Source organism: Poecilia mexicana, unplaced genomic scaffold, assembly GCF_051168715.1.
Source record: "Poecilia mexicana isolate PSO_F unplaced genomic scaffold, ASM5116871v1 scaffold_12, whole genome shotgun sequence".
In the NCBI taxonomy this organism is placed as follows: domain Eukaryota; kingdom Metazoa; phylum Chordata; class Actinopteri; order Cyprinodontiformes; family Poeciliidae; genus Poecilia; species Poecilia mexicana.
Window position 1 is genome coordinate 24,720,447 of NW_028263381.1, and position 17,067 is coordinate 24,737,513.

At 41.7% G+C, this 17,067-nt stretch overlaps 1 protein-coding gene across 1 annotated transcript; it reads left to right on the forward strand.

The window, feature by feature from the left end:
- The first annotated feature begins 1,410 nt into the window (after nt 1-1,410).
- On the forward strand, nt 1,411-16,576 carry LOC106911420 (NLR family CARD domain-containing protein 3-like). Its single transcript, XM_088011160.1, has 10 exons — nt 1,411-1,472; nt 3,999-4,130; nt 4,284-4,403; nt 4,765-4,843; nt 5,001-5,229; nt 5,364-7,155; nt 7,997-8,170; nt 11,457-11,630; nt 15,326-15,381; nt 15,525-16,576. The coding sequence occupies exons 2-10, from the start codon at nt 4,042-4,044 to the stop codon at nt 16,049-16,051; spliced, it is 3,240 nt and encodes a 1,079-aa protein (XP_087867286.1). The 5' UTR covers nt 1,411-1,472; nt 3,999-4,041; the 3' UTR covers nt 16,052-16,576.
- The last annotated feature ends 491 nt before the right edge of the window (nt 16,577-17,067 follow it).

Here is a 17,067-nt window from a genome sequence, read left to right on the forward strand (position 1 = left end):
ACACATAAGGAAGAGAACACTTTAAACTGAAAATCACAATAATACTGAATGTTGATTAACTATTGATTAACATTAGATTTGAATATGAACTAAAATAATAACAAAATGATAATACCAAAAAATCTATAACATCCTGTGTATGTTTGTCCATGACAATTGTTTTAGATAAAAACACTTAATGGGTTTTTCTGACCTTTTAAATTTATTTTTTTCCTGTTCCACCAGATCCTCATCAGGATGTGAAGATGACGAGCTAGAAAAAGTATATTGGACTTCATGACTTTTGAATGAATTTATTCTGAGTCAGTTATCCTGTCTCTTGCTTTGCTGTTGTAATTGCCTGATGTTTTTGCACCAATCACATAATACACCAAAACTAAAAGCACTGCCTCCTGTTTCTTCATTCACACCTCAGGCTCTTTTAAAGGGTGAGCTGCTGATGCTGTAGCTGCAGTTAGCTGCCTTGCCTTAAGTGTTTCACCCTCAACTTCTTGATTTACCTCTGTGATCACAGATTCTTCATCTCCACTGTCACTACTGCTACCACAACAAAGTATAAAAACCTTACTACTTAATGGTGACAATGGACTTTTTTTCTTTACAAAGTCTTCAGGTTAAAAACTAAAATATAAATCAATTTATTTACAACCAAAATATTTGTTGGAAATGGGGCATATTGTAAAACAGGTGATCAGTTTTAATTTTCTCCTAATGCAAAATTATTTGGAAAATACATCAGTACTTTTAGTCATTAGGGGTTGATGTCACTACATATTTTTTTTTTACCTGCAAGACTCATCTACAATGGAAGGAAGGGTTGGATATTCCTGAGCTACCCTGCATTTTTTACCATTTGTCTGCCATATTGGATTTAACAAAATTTTCTTGAACTTACAGGGGATGGCCAGTAGTTAGCAGTGTAATTGCTGCCAGAATGAGCCAGAACAGAAATTGTAATTACTGGCAGTGATTACACAACTTTAGTTTCGCCTAAAGTGGAAACTATGACGCACTAGTTTCTACTTTAGTGGTGTGTGTGCATTTATAACATAAAACCCATATATACATAAAACATGTATATGTGGGTTCAATTCTGTTTTATATAGCTATCAACTATGCATGAAAGGGAAAAATACTACTTAGAGTGCAAACTTTAAAATTTTGTGATTTAATAGAAGTACATTGACAATGTGCAAAGCCTGTAGAAAGCTCCTTCCATGGTGTATACATTATTATATAATAATAATGGATGAATGGATTATTATTATTATTATTATTATGATATAATGTCCATTGAATACTTCACCTGCTGGTCAACTGCACTTTAGCTAGAGGCACATTTTGATGAGCTCTGTTTCCCCATTGATCTCATCCAGAACTTCCTCATAACATCCCTCACATTTACTTTCAGTTTAAAGTCAGTCTGTTGTTCAGATCTTCTTCTTCATCTCTTTGGGTTGTTTGAACAAACTGTAAGTTTGATTTGTTTCCTCCTTAAACTTTGTCTTCAGGATCTTTCCTGTTTGTTTTTTTTCTCTGAAGTTTGGAGAAAAGATTCACTTTTGATTTCAGCTCAAAGTTTCATCACTCTTCCTTTTAAAGGTTAATTTTTAGGATTATTAGATTAGTGATGAACTGCAATCAATCAACATGAACAGCTGATGTTTGTTTTTTCTCTATGAACAAACTGCTTCATGTCTTCATCCTGAATCCAAACTCTGAGTTCTGTTTCACAAAATAAAAATAACAGATTATGCCAGTATTTTTCAGATATCCTGATTTAATAAAGCCTTGATTTTGTTTCACAGAAGCAGTACATAAGTTACAATGGAGATTTACCCTGTTCTCCTATCCTGCTCCAAATCACATTAACAGTCATAATTAGTTCAGCCTGGTGCTTCACACCTATCAGAAACCAAAGTGTTAGTCATTGATTTCACCTTCTTATGTGCCTGATTTGGTCTTTTTTCACCCTGCAGTAAAATATTGCAAATTCATTTTGGTATTCAGTTATGTACTACTTGTATTTTTACATTATGATGGTAGAAAATACTATTACCAATTTTAAAATGATCCATGTTTTACTGTTGTAAGTTTGTCTAAAGACAGAAGTGAGGTTGTAACAAACCTCTCCACATGACAAGTTGTTTTTTATGTTACTAACATAAAAAACAGAACCTGTGGTTCAGGAGCAGGAGAAGTGAGAGAGAAGAGGGTGATGGTGGTGGGCGGGTCCCAGAACAGGAAGTCCAAGTGAGCAACGCAGCTACCTGGTTCATTGCAACAACCGAGGCTGCAGTACAGGGACATGATGAGGGAGGGGGGCGGCAAAGGCAGTGAGTTTACAGTGTTTATAGCTGTTTTGAAGTGTGTTTGCAGGCAAGTCAGTGAACATGTCCATGGACCCCCAGCCCTAGTACTTGATAAGTGACAGTGCGGTCATCAGCTGACAGGTAGAGCTCTGATTCATAGATGTCATGGAGAAAGAAGCAGGTAGTGGGAGCAGAGCATCTTGTTCATAACATCCAGGATAATTTGAGATAGCCTTTGGGAGCCAGATTCAGATGACAAAACCTAATCACTAAACGGTTTAGCACCACAATACCTTAAAGATCTGTTATTGCTGTACCAACCATCTAGACCCCTCAGATCTTCTGGTTCTGGTTCTGCTCTGCATCAACAAAATTCCAGAAAACTGTAGAGCAGCTGAAACACTGACTTCATTTAAATCACAACTAAAAACCCACCTGTTTAGATATTTATTTGAAACATAATCAATTAGGTTTGGAGTGATTTAATGTAATGTTTTGATTGTTGCAAGACTTTGTGTTTCTGTGGTTTTGCTGCTGAATTTTGGTACACAAATAAAATTTGGTTGATTGATTTTGATTGACAATAATTTTGGACCAGGCCAACTCTGTTAAGTTTCCCATCTGCCTAAAAGTCTTACTGTTATATTTCAAAGGCAACGCCAGACAGCCAATCTGATTATCAGTCTCGCCAATCTCAACTTGCAACTTCTCCAAGGTCTGTTTCTTCCTGCCTTTAAGATTCTGGAACTGCAACTGGGCAGAATCACTTCCTGTTTGGTTCTGCTCACACTACATCTGAGTCTGAGTGTTCACAGCAAGGCATTTTGTTGTATAAACCGATCAAACTCTCAGTGGCCAGAATAGCTGCCAACATTTCCCAAATTTCAGGATATGAGAGGTACCTGCCAGGTCCAAAAAGCTGAAATCCTGTTATCAAAAATTCAATTATGATTTCAAACATTGCAAACCAACATCATGGACAGACTCAGGGTTTTCCTTGTATTATGTATGATGTGCTTAAATTTTTACAATTCGCCATTGTGAAAAATTGTGAAACAAATAAAGACTTATTTTTGATGTAAGGTATAGCATATGCAATTTATCTATTATAGAAACAGTGAACCTGTGATTCATCTTATGGTCTCTTCAAGAAATCTGTGAATGAGATTTCATCTGATTTATTTAGGCCTAGCTCAATATAGACACACCTCCTGAGATTGGTTGGGACTTTGTGAATGTACAGATGGTGTTATGTCAAGCCTGGCTTTGTCTCTTGTCCTGCATTAATGAATCTTACTTTCATGAAAGAGTCCTGAGGTCTCCATTAAAGTCATACACAACAGTTTCCTGCTGCTTCCTTTAAAATAAAATATTATTGTTAATATGTGTTTCATTCAGTCACTTCATTAAGTATTTATGGAGGACATGTTCAGTTTTGATGTTCAGGTTGAATCAGTGAATGTAAATGTTGCTCCATGTCTCCATCTAGTGGACTGATAGTAGAAGTGCAGCAGCTGATGCAGCTTCCCCTGCCTCTCTGCTGTCTGACTGCATTCACCTGACACTGATATGAAGCAGAGAAGAAGAGCCAATCAGAGGAGGAGCAGCTGATCTTTTTCCAGCACTAATGATGTAAAGGATGATCAGAGTTGATGTGCAGATGAATGATGTGTGTTTCCTCTGCAGGTGAAGCTAGAAAGTGTGTGTGAGCTGATGTGAATTCAGCAGCATGGATCAGTGTGAGGACAGAGAGGAGGGAGTCCCTCCCTCTAAAACCACTCTGTGTGGGGAAGATGAGAGCCAGAGCAAAGGTCAGAGGTGAGGTCACCATCTCTAACTGTCCACAGCCCTTTTCACACAGCGTTCACTATATCAGGCCAAAACAGACGTGGTGATGAAGCTGCTGCTGCTCCTCTTTGCTGCTTCATCCAGACTGAACAGATTCACTTTTAATCATCATGTTTCTGTCAGGATCCATCAGAGACTCAGACCAGAACCACAACCAGAACCCAGCTGTGTGTCCTTTAAGAGCGACTGGTCAAAGGAAGACTTCATTAACTTTAAATCTCCTGGATCTCCACCATCAGAGAGGTGAGCTGTTTCTAACTGATCATTGTGGCCGTGTGACGATACCAAGTTCTGTTGGGTTCTGTTGTCATGGGAACATTAGATTGAATGTGAGGTTATATCCTTTTCATATAAGTTACATCAATGACATTAATATCTACAATGTAACATTAATCTTTTATGTAGAACATAAGTCTGTCTACTGGTGATTCTGGTGTTACTGGTCTTCATCCTTGTAGTTCATCTTCCTCTTTCTAACTTCTTTGTATTGTGTTCATGTGATGCTTTGTTTTCTGCTTTAATGTGACACTCTTAGTTATTTTATTAGTAAATATTGCTGGATGAATATTTCCTGCCTTCCGGATTGTTCCTGGTTCCTCCACAGAGTGGACCAGCAGAGCTCAGAGGTTCCCAGTGGTCCGTCTGCCCAGCAGCATCAAACACAGCTGGACTCCATATTTATGGTCTGTACATGAACAACTACTTTTCCATGGTTCTGTTCACAGTCGTCTCCATGCTGCACTTTGTAGACCAGAGGACTGTCAGTCTGTCCAACATCCATCTGGTGTTTGGCTCCATGATTTCAGTCTGATGTTTCCTTCATCTATTATTCTGTTCCAGCTGCTGGAGGAAAACATTGTCACTTTTGTGAAGAACGAGCTGAAGAAGATACACAAGGTTCTGAATCCAGATTACCCAGAATGTTCAGAGAGTCAGAGAGAGGATGATGAGGTGTTGGGAGGTGAGGATGAAGAGCAGAGGAGGAGGAGCAGAGAGGCAGTGATGAAGATCACACTGAACTTCCTGAGGAGGATGAAGCAGGAGGAGCTGGCTGACCGTCTGCAGAGCAGTAAGAGGATTTCTACAAAGATTTGACCTGATGGATAAATGACACATTTACTGATGTCTGAAGAGACGGAATCACATTTATTTAAATCATCTTCATCCTTGTTTCATTCATGATTTTAATTTGTCTTAATTTAGAACATCTTGCTGCAGTTTGTCAACATCAACTTAAATCTGGTCTGAAGAAGAAGTTCCAGTCTGTGTTTGAGGGGATTGCTAAAGCAGGAAGTCCAACCCTTCTGAACCAGATCTACACAGAGCTCTACATCACAGAGGGAGGGACTGGAGAGGTCAATGATGAACATGAGGTCAGACAGATTGAAGCAGCATCCAGGAAACCACACAGACCAGAAACAACAATCAGACAAGAAGACATCTTTAAAGTCCCACCTGGAAGAGATCAACCAATCAGAACAGTGATGACAAAGGGAGTGGCTGGCATTGGGAAAACAGTCTTAACACAGAAGTTCACTCTGGACTGGGCTGAAGACAAAGCCCACCAGAACATCCACTTCATATTTCCATTCACCTTCAGAGAGCTGAATGTGCTGAGAGAGAAAAAGTTCAGCTTGGTGGAACTTGTTCATCACTTCTTTACTGAAACCAAAGAAATCTGCAGCTTTGAACACTTCCAGGTTCTGTTCATCTTTGATGGCCTGGATGAGAGTCGACTTCCACTGGACTTCCACAACAAGGAGATCCTGACTGATGCTACAGAGTCCAGCTCAGTGGATGTTCTGCTGACAAACCTCATCAGGGGGAAACTGCTTCCCTCTGCTCTCCTGTGGATAACCACACGACCTGCAGCAGCCAATCAGATCCCTCCTCAGTGTGTTGGCATGGTGACAGAGGTCAGAGGGTTCAATGACCCCCAGAAGGAGGAGTACTTCAGGAAGAGATTCAGAGATGAGCAGCAGGCCAGCAGGATCATCTCCCACATGAAGACGTCACGAAGCCTCCACATCATGTGCCACATCCCAGTCTTCTGCTGGATCACTGCTACAGTTCTGGAGGATGTGTTGGAGACCAGAGAGGGAGGAGAGCTGCCAAGAACCCTGACTGAGATGTATATCCACTTCCTGGTGGTTCAGACCAAAGTGAAGAAGGTCAAGTATGATGGAGGAGCTGAAACAGATCCACACTGGAGTCCAGAGAGCAGGAAGATGATCGAGTCTCTAGGAAAACTGGCTTTTGATCAGCTGCAGAAAGGAAACCTGATCTTCTATGAATCAGACCTGACAGAGTGTGGCATCGATATCAGAGCAGCCTCAGTGTACTCAGGAGTGTTCACACAGATCTTTAGAGAGGAGAGAGGGCTGTACCAGGACAAGGTGTTCTGCTTCGTCCATCTGAGTGTTCAGGAGTTTCTGGCTGCTCTTCATGTTCATCGGACCTTCATCAACTCTGGAGTCATCCTGATGAAAGAAACACAAACATCTAAAAAGTTTTCATTATTTAATAAGCCTAAACTAAAGTCTCTCCATCAGAGAGCTGCTGACCAGGCCTTACAGAGTCCAAATGGACACCTGGACTTGTTCCTCCGTTTCCTCCTGGGACTTTCACTGCAGACCAATCAGATACTCCTACAAGGTCTGCTGACACAGACAGGAAGTAGCTCACAGACCAATCAGGAAACAGTTCAGTACATCAAGAAGAAGATCAGTGAGAATGTGTCTGCAGAGAAAAGCATCAATCTGTTCCACTGTCTGAATGAACTGAATGATCGTTCTCTAGTGGAGGAGATCCAACAGTCTCTGAGGTCAGGAAGTCTCTCCACAGATAAACTGTCTCCTGCTCAGTGGTCAGCTCTGGGTTTCATCTTAGTGTCATCAGGAAAAGATCTGGATGTGTTTGACCTGAAGAAATACTCTGCTTCAGAGGAGGCTCTTCTGAGGCTGCTGCCAGTGGTTAAAGCCTCCAACAAAGCTCTGTAAGGACACACATTGTTACTGCAGGTATTGTTGATACAGAGAAATCTGTTGATGATGAGGCACGTATTGATTGTTATTTCAGTTCTCGTAGTAATGGATTTTCTGATAAAGAATTTGAGACCAACTTTCTCCAACAGGTAGCCACGATTTTACATGTTCAAGCTGCAAAATTTACACTGGATTATTGTATGTCATTGTGAAATTTTATAGTTGTCTCTCCAGCCTTCTTGTTCTCTGTGGCTCAGTCTACCAAGACTGAACAACTAACTTTATGATGAACCAGTTCTTTATGTGAACCAGAGAAATATAAGGTTGTGTAAAATACAAGTTCTTTCTGTCATGATTTGGCAGTTTTGTGATGGTGAGAATGAACGCAGGGGCCCAGCATGAAATGATGATGATGATGATGAAAAGTTTAATAGAACGTAGCTCAACAGTCTCGTTCAGGCGGCACGGCAGAAAACTTAGCAGCAGCTAAATACCGGTAGCAACTGAAAACTAAAGACGAGAGCTGAGTCGGCACAGGACTTCTCAGTACAACTGTGTTCAACAACGACAACTTACAAATGACAACTGACAAGGATCTGACAAAAGACAGAGACAACAGGTGGGCTTAAATACACAGGGAGTAATTAGGGAACTAGACACCTGGGAAACAATTAGGGAGGAGACAGGACTCACAGGGAACAGAATCAAAATAAGACACAGAGAAACCTAAACTAAACATAAGAGAACTCAGAAAAACCTAAATCCTGACACTTTCAATATATCCAAGAAGACCACTGACAGGAAAGAAAAACATAATTGTTTAATACCAGATTTTCCTCCCTGTCTCCTCAGACTGAGTGGCTGTAACCTCTCAGAGAGAAGCTGTGAAGCTCTGTCCTCAGTTCTCAGCTCCCAGTCCTCCAGTCTCAGAGAACTGGACCTGAGTAACAACAACCTGCAGGATTCAGGAGTGAAGCTTCTCTCTGATGGGCTGAAGAGTCCAAACTGCAACCTGGAGACTCTCAGGTAAAATGTGACCAATCCTGGTGAAACCAGATGTCTGTCCATTTCCTGCTAGCAGAAATGATATAATTATTATTTCAGTGGCTGATTATTATAACAACAGATGTCTTCCTGTGACGAAGCTACACATAAACATGGCTGGGTTTCTTTTACTCCAGGCTGAAAAAAACAAGAAGAGAAAATTTTAGAAAGTTGGGGGTCAAGCTTTGATTGATAGTGTAAATTTGGAGATTTGACAAATTACAGTATCCTAGGTGCACAAAGGAGCATTATTGCAGATCCTTCCTCCCAGCAGTTGCTAGATCCGTGTTTCTCATTCTTTTTGGGCCACCACCCCCCATCAATGAATTTGTAGGCTACTTTGCATTGTATATTATTTTATTACTATCACTATTGTTGATGTTTTAATTTTTATGATTGAGAACAAAAAAGGCATTGGAATAAAAATATATTTTACAGTCATTAAGAAAATTCCACTGGTTACTTTTCAACCTGAAATTGATAGGCCTAACAGCAGCCAATCAGATTGGAAAGAAATATTCTTGTTCTGTGCCATTTTTTTATGTTAGTTGTTAAATCTTGCACAAAATGAGCAGATAAAAGATGTTCAACATGCCAGTTTAAACTTTGATCTATTTGCAAAACAACTGAGCTCTGCAACATTAAAACATGGATAGAACTGTAACTACATTAATCACAGCTCTTCTTCTCTTCAGTGTTTCTGTTTCTGGTGGTGCAGTTCTGTGCTGCCTTCAGGAGAATGGGACATCGGAGCATCATCCATAAAATTTCACCCACATGGCATTTATTGTGCAAACCAGAGCTTTCAGTGGAAAAACAAAAGTTCCAGATCCTTTTAATGCCATACAAATATGAGACAGAAACATGGATTATATCTTTATATAGGCCTGTCTATTGATTATAGATTAATAGTTTTATTGGACAGAAATTACAAAGACCAAATTTGGTTCTTAATTCAAGTCTAATGACTCAAATTGAAAGTGTCGTAGGGTCATCAGGCTCAAGACTCTGTATTAATTATTGCTCGAAATGTCTTGCCATACCAGTATATTCCTCTTTATCTATTGTTTTATCCTCCTTAGTTTCTTTCCTGTTGCTAGTTTTATTTTATTGTTTATTCATGCTCACTACCCGGAATCTTTACTCATCATGTTATTCACCTGCTGCGTGCTTCACCATGTGTTTCACTTGATCTGCCACTATAAGTGCTTGATTTTTCATTGTTCAGTGCTGGATTCTCTGATCCTGATTCACATCTAGTTTGTTGCTCCATTCTACACCCAGGATCTCCTGTTTCACAGTTTTGTGCAACGTGCGCATATTTTTATTTTATTTATTTTCTTACCCCACATAGTGGGGTAAGAAAATAAATAAAGGGTATCGATGGAAAAAAGCAGACTGACATAAACCTTTTCACATAAATCTTTTAAAACAGAAACAGTGTCAGTATTCTGATTATTAAAATTCAAATGTGCGATAGTACTACCGTTTCGTACCAGATCACTTACAGAACCAATGTTAACGTTATAAAATGAACACTCTCTATCGTGGTATCACCCATGGAGGGTTTTCTTTATTTAAATGGGTCCATTTTTCAGAGGGATGCAAAGTGAGGGTATCATGATTTTAGTCATTACATGTTTATAAGAGCGATATTCCATTGTCCTTCCATGGAAGTCAGCAGCATCCAGAAAAAAATAAAGCACTTTTATTGTCCGTCTGGACAATAAGTAAACTTAGTTTACCTTGGAGCAAACGCCTTGCAAAGGAATCCCAACACCCCGCTTTTGTAAAAATTTCCACCAGCACCCCCTGCCGTCCTCTGAACGCCCAGAGGGCGGCACCGCCCCCGTGAAAAAGGGTACGTTCACACTGCAGCTTGAAGTGACCCAATTCCGATTTTTTTTACACGTAATGCGACCTGTATCCGATCTTTTCATGGCAGTGTGAACAGCACAGGTCGGATTCTTTGCCAATGTGACCCATATCCGATACGTATCCAGTTCAAATGCGACCTAACGTCACGTAACGGTCACATTCATCCGAACTGAACGTCACTGTTTCTCAACAAATCTCACTATTCTGCATCCTGATACGCTCAAGTGGGAAGAAAAACAACAACCATGACGGACTATAAGGATGAAGTTGTTAATATGCTGCTCTGGCCGGACAACAACTTCAAATATGTAAGCTAAGCTCCACCGTTAGCCTCCATGTTTACTTCAGCAAACACTGAGCACTTCTTCTTTCAGGTCGTTTGCCCGTTCAGACTGCAGAACACGTCGCATTTACTGGGAGTGTGAACGGCCCTGGCAAAAAAATTAGAATTGCCAAAAAATCGGAATTGAGTCACTTCAGGCTGCAGTGTGAACGCACCCAAACTATATGCTACACTTTCAAATGTTGTATTCATACAGAATGAGTTTTGTGTGCTACAAATCTGTATGACACTAGTTTGAAACGTGCACTTTAAAGTCAGACACTTGACATTTTGCTTCAGAAGTGTGTCAGGCATGTCAAATACGTTGCAACTCCTCGAGGCGTTGTGTTGAAAGAAGACTCCTTGGCATATATGTCCGTCAAATTCTTCCACCATCTCCTGCCTATTTTGTTTAAAGAAATATTTGGATTTATTAAACATGACTCAACATTTTAGCTGGACGGATTTAGAAGGCACAAATGCGTGGAAATATTTTCAAGTAATAAAAGTTATAAATTGCCTGACATTCCATCTGGCTCACTGACCTTTGCTCCAAGCAATGTCTTTTCTATTTCTGTCTCTGCAGTCATAAATTGACTTGTTGTAGATTATAGGACGATAGCAAACAGCAACAATTAGTTAATTCTCTTTTTTGTTTTTCTGAGATCACGTCAGAAAAAATGTGACGTGACTCCGCTACATCACAAAGCGGAGTGCAAAACATTCAGATTTTCTAACTGCATCGTTGGACGAGTTCACTGCAGGTCAAAAGCTCAAAAAAGCACCATACCCTGCATGAGGGTCCAAATAGACTCTGAATGTAAACCAAACCCTCCTGACGATCAAGTTGAATTTGGTGTGAAGGCAGCATAATACATTCTACAAGAAACAAATGTTGATTATTATTACCTATAAAATTAAATACAGTTTTATTAATATTTCATATTATTAACAGTTTAAGCTCCAGTTTCTTGACTTTTTTCATCTCCTATAAATGTCCAGTTCAGACCTTGGTCTCTACCTCAATGTTCTCATCTTCTCATCATGTGATGAATTGTGTGTCTGCAGCTTATCAGGCTGTTTGGTCTCAGAGGAAGGCTGTGCTTCTCTGGCCTCAGCTCTGACCTTTAACCCCTCCCATCTGAAAGAGTTGGACCTGAGCTACAATCATCCAGGAGACTCAGGAGTGAAGCTGCTGTCGGCTGGACTGAAGGATCCAGACTGGAGACTGGAAGCTCTCAGGTATGGAGGAACCTGCTGCAGGAGCAGAGAAGGTCTGATAGAGGAGGAAGAGGAGAAACGTCTTTAGTCTGATGGGAAACATTTAGTTTGAAGAGAAATATTTAGTTTGATCATTAAATATTTAGACGCCTCATCTGGAGGCAGAGATCATTACCCAGTTTTCTGGAATATTCTCCTGACTAAGAACGGCTCACAAGGAAAATGAAAGAGTGGGATGGATTTAATAGAGTTTAATAGGGACTCTGACTAAATGAATCAAAGTGAAGTTCAGTTAGATTTCCATGATGATCTACTGATGACAGAAAGGACTTTAAAACAATATTTGATGGAGCTCCAGACCAATCAGCCCCAAGGAGCAAAGATGAGAAGAAAAGTAACTCCATGTTGGTCAGATGGATGTTTAAAAGTTCAGAGAGAGAAATCAAGATTTTGAACTAAACTCACAAGTGTGTATAGCGCCACCTGGTGGTGCTGGTTGGTAGAGGAAGTGCTGAAAGGTTGGAGGTGTTTGTCAGAGGTGTGTGATGATGGAAGCCTCTCCCTGGTTTGTGAGTCTGAGCTCAGAGATCAAATGTTTGGTTCTTGTTGAACTCTTTGTTGAATGTGATGCAGCTTCTCCTTTTTAATGTTTGTATTTCTGGATATTCCAGTGAGGCCACAGCAGGTTTTCAGCAGCAGGTTGTTTAGTGTTTCATTCCTTCATCTGTGTGTGGGAGTGTGGATGGAGCAGGTATCCAGGTGTTGATCAGAGTTTAGATTGATTGGATTTTAATGCTGATTATTAAATCAGGTTGAGCTTCCAGAAATGTTTCCTTAGTTTCCTGATGTCCTTTTAGGCTTCAGTGAGTTTCTTCAGGTTGTTACTGAGGGATTTCCTTTCTCCTCTCTGTTGGAGCTTTTCCTGTGTTTGGAGAAATGAGTTGTGCTGCAGCAGCACCAACTGTCCTTCCTACATCCACTGCAGTTTGCAATCCAGATGTTGGACTGTTCCTGTCTCAGTGGAGGACAATGTGTGTCTGAGAGACATGTGTAACACGGGGGGAAAAAAACCCGGATTGTGACTGAGGATGTGGCCCTAAAGCCAACTGGTAGACCACTGAAATATCAAGTGGTCTAGAGTTTCCCAATTAATTATACCCAGGTAGGTCTGGCTGAGAATGAGGAAACAGAAATAGTATACAAAATATATTTTATTTATACATTATTTTACAATATTAAAAATAGACTTTATTATTCTAATTTAAAACTCAATAAAGCTCTCAAACCCAGGACAAGACCAGAAGTAATTAGAACCAAAAATAAATACAAACCAAATTAGAAGAAACACAAAACAGAAAATAATGTTAGACAAAAGAAAAACAAATCCCGCATTGCCCCAACCCAGTCCTAAGGCTGTGCCCAATAAGCTAATAAAAATTAGGAGCTATGCACTGTTCTGGTTCTGCACTGTTTGTGGGAGCATAATAGACAACAGCAGCAATCAGTATCAAATGTCCACGATCCAAACATTCTCACAGCAACCCGATGAGCACAGCGTCAGCGCTCATCTGACCGAGATTCAACTCAAACCACGGACCCAACAAACGCACTCAGATTGGCGTGCACACCCGGTGCCTATATACGCTAATGAGCCCGACAAGGCTGTGAGGAAGTGAAGGTGGGGAACGGGGCCTAGATGTGTTCAATGGCCCAAAACGGGTGGGAATTTACAACCACTGGATGTAAACTATGTTTTCCAGTAAAACCACCCGGTTACATCCTACCCACCCACCCCCCCTCTATGAATCGGTGACCCACCGATTAAGTAAAACTATGACCAGGGTCAAAAAATAGCTGTAGCCACACTGCTGACACCTGGAACCAGAGAAACGGCAGCCCTTCTGTCTTCACTCATAGCTGGTCTTGGGAGATGCTGACGATTGGAGTGCTTGCCTGCAGTTTTACGGGTGGACTTTCTAGGGGCAGCCCTAGTCCTCTGAGGAGTTTGTGAAGCTGACGGCACCTGAACGGGTGTTCGAGCTGGAGGCCTTTCTGATGGTTCTGGGTCCACAGGCCTGGGTGGATTACCAACAGCCTCTCGGCACACCAGCCAAGATCCCGACTGCCCCTCCTCCTCATCACTGTTCTCCTCTGGAGCCCTCTGTGGCCCATCATCATAGCAGGTCTCTGAAGGCGACAGGGCAGGCTTTATGGAAGTACGGTGCACTTGTCTAACAAGGTGAGGCTTATCAACTGGAGCAATTGAATATACAACACCACCTGAACTTGGCGCCCTCACGACTTGGTACACTGTAGACCCCCAGGCATCCTGGATATTTCTGCGCCCTGGGCCAACATCACACAGATACACTCTTTGTCCAGCTTGAAGTGGCTCACACCGGACTTTCTCATCATGCCTCACTTTTCTCCTGTGGGCTGCCAACTCCACTCTGCCTTTAACAACATCAATAGCCACATTTAGGCGCCTCCTGTGCTCTGCCACCCAATCACACACTTTAGCTTCTGTGGGCTCAGGAAGATGGCCAAGCAGAAAATCCACTGGCAAGTGGGGCTCTTGTCCAAACATGAGGAAGTGAGGAGATTCACCAGTCGACTGATGGGCAGTGGTGTTATAGTGGAAGACCAGCTGTGGGAGATGTTCTGGCCAATTTCGCTTTTCATCCAGAGCTAGGGAACGAAGCAGATTGAACATAGTTTGATTAAAACGTTCACATTGTCCATTTCCCTGTGGGTGGTAGGGCATGGTGCGACTTTTCTGAACTCCATACAACTCACATAACTGTTGTACTAGGACACCTTCAAAGTTCCTCCCCTGGTCAGAGTGGATACGGGCCGGCACTCCAAAACGGTAAAACCACTCACGAACCAGGACCTTTGCCACTGTCGTCGCTTTCTGATCACGAGTAGGGATAGCTTGGGTGAACTTCAAAAATACATCTGTCATCAACATCACAAGCTCCATTCCATCACAGGCTGGTTCCGAAAGTGTAAAATCAATGGCCAACAGCTGATTTCGTCTTGAAGCAAGAAGGTGACCCATAGGAGCTGGAACTCTTGGCTGGGTGTTCTTAACAAGGGTACACCTCTCACACTGTTGGCACCAATCCTTTACATCTTTGTCCACTCCTGGCCAGAAACACCTCTGCTTCACTACATCAGTCATTCTCTCGACCCCCTGGTGGCCATGATGTTGATGGAGCTCCTGCAACACCTCTGCTTTTAGACTCTCTGGGAGAAGAAACTGAAGAACTTCTCCACCATCTGGTCTCCAGGTGCGCCGATACAAAAGGCCTTCCTTCTGGACAATTCAGTCCCACTGTTTCAGAAGTCCAGGGGCACCCGGCCCTAGACGCTCCTTCTCAGCCCGGCTCGGCACTCTTTGCTGCTGCCAAAACTCCAGGAAGGCTGAAATGGACGGATCAGCCCCTTGAAGTAGGCACAGATCTTCTCTGCTGCGGGATGGAAGGACAGTGATCGCCAACTGCACAGCATCCTCCTGCACCCCCCCAGACATCTCACAGATTAGTTCTGGAATGGCTGTCCCTGGGAGGTGGTGTTGTAGTTGTGTCCTGCCCCCACTTGTTGACTGTTTTACTGGAAAACCAAGTTTTCCAGTAAAACCACCCGGTTACACATGTAATGTCCATGTTTGCTGCTGAAAGAGACTGATGGTCTGACCCCCCTCCTCCTTTCAGGGTGGAGCCTGCTGCAGTCAAATTCTTGACACCAGGTCCATGGAGACTGAGAAGATGTAAGTGTGTTTTTCATCTGATTCATGACAAGCAGCTCACATTCAACCATCTTCAAACTGTCACATCACTCATTCAGGATCATCATCAAAGATCAATAAATGATCAATAACTGCAGCTGGATTGTGTTTGTTCTCTCCATCAGATTCCTGTCAACTCACCATCGACACAAACACAGTGTACAGAAACTTCAAACTGTCTGAAGACAACAGGAAGGTGACACGTATGAAGGAGCCTCAGCCATATCCTGATCATCCAGACAGATTTGATCACTGGAATCAGCTGCTGTGTAGAACTGGTCTGACTGGTCGCTGTTACTGGGAGGTCGAGTGGAGAGGAAGAGTTGATATATCAGTGAGTTACAGAAGAATCAGGAGGAAAGGAGGCAAAGACTGTTTGTTTGGATTGAATGATCATTCCTGGAGTCTGAGCTGCTCTGATATTGATGGTTACTCTGTCTGTCACAATGACATAGAAACTCGTCTCTCCTCCTCCATCTCTAACAGAGTATCAGTGTATGTGGACTGTCCTGCTGGCATTCTGTCCTTCTACAGAGTCTCCTCTGACTCACTGATCCACCTCCACACCTTCAACACCACATTCACTGAACCTCTGATTCCTGGATTTAAGCTCTGGAGGTTCGGTTATCATTCCTCAGTGTTTCTTTGCTGATTTGAGTCTAAAGATTTTCCTCCTGTCAGAGAAACTCTCTCACTGTTGAACAGATAGTTCATCTCTATATGGAGCACTTCATGCTTCCATCTGCTGAAAAGCTTTACGAAGATGAAGATTTCATTTTTCAGCATCACCTGGCACCTGCTCACAGTGCCAAAACCACTGGTATTACTGACCATGGTGTTACTGTTGGCCTGCCAACTCTCCTGACCTGAACCCCAGAGAGAATCTGGGGGACATTGTGAAGAGAAAGTTGAGACCCAAAACTCTGGATGAGCTTAAAGCCGCTAAAGGAACATCCTGGGCCTCCATAACACCTCAGGCTGCAAAAGGATTCCTGACCAAGTATTGAATGCATAACTGAACATATTTATTTGAAGGTTGACTTTTTCGGTATTAAAACACATTTCTTTTATTAGTCGGATGAAATATGCAAATTTTTTGAGACAGGAATTTTGGGTTTTCATGAGCTGTATGCCAAAATCATCAGTATTAAAACAATAAAAGACCTGAAATATTTAAGTTGGTGTGAAATGAATCTAAAATATATGACGGTTTAATTTTTATCATTACATTATGGAAAATAATGAACTTTATCACAATATGCTAATTTTTTTGAGAAGGACCTGTAAGCATTTGTGATGAAAAAAAGTTGTCACTCATTGCGCTGAATTATTGTGTGGAGATGTTGACTGACTTGTCGCATATATGGGACAACACTGTGTCCAAAAGTCTGCAATATAGTGATGTGACATTCAGGAACAGTACGATTCATCTGCTCGTCTCTTTACTTATTAGATAGGACTGGAGTGTCGCTGAGAGCCGTTGTTCTATCAGATTACCATACGCTGTCAGAATAGCAAACATGCAGAGTACCATGCATGCGCATTAAGTCCGACTGTCAGAGAAGTTGTCAGCTCACCGTATGCAACAACTTATGACGAAAATAAGTCATTAAATTGTTTTCCATGATAACTATATGGATATACATGCTTGTCGTGGTTTCAACGCGT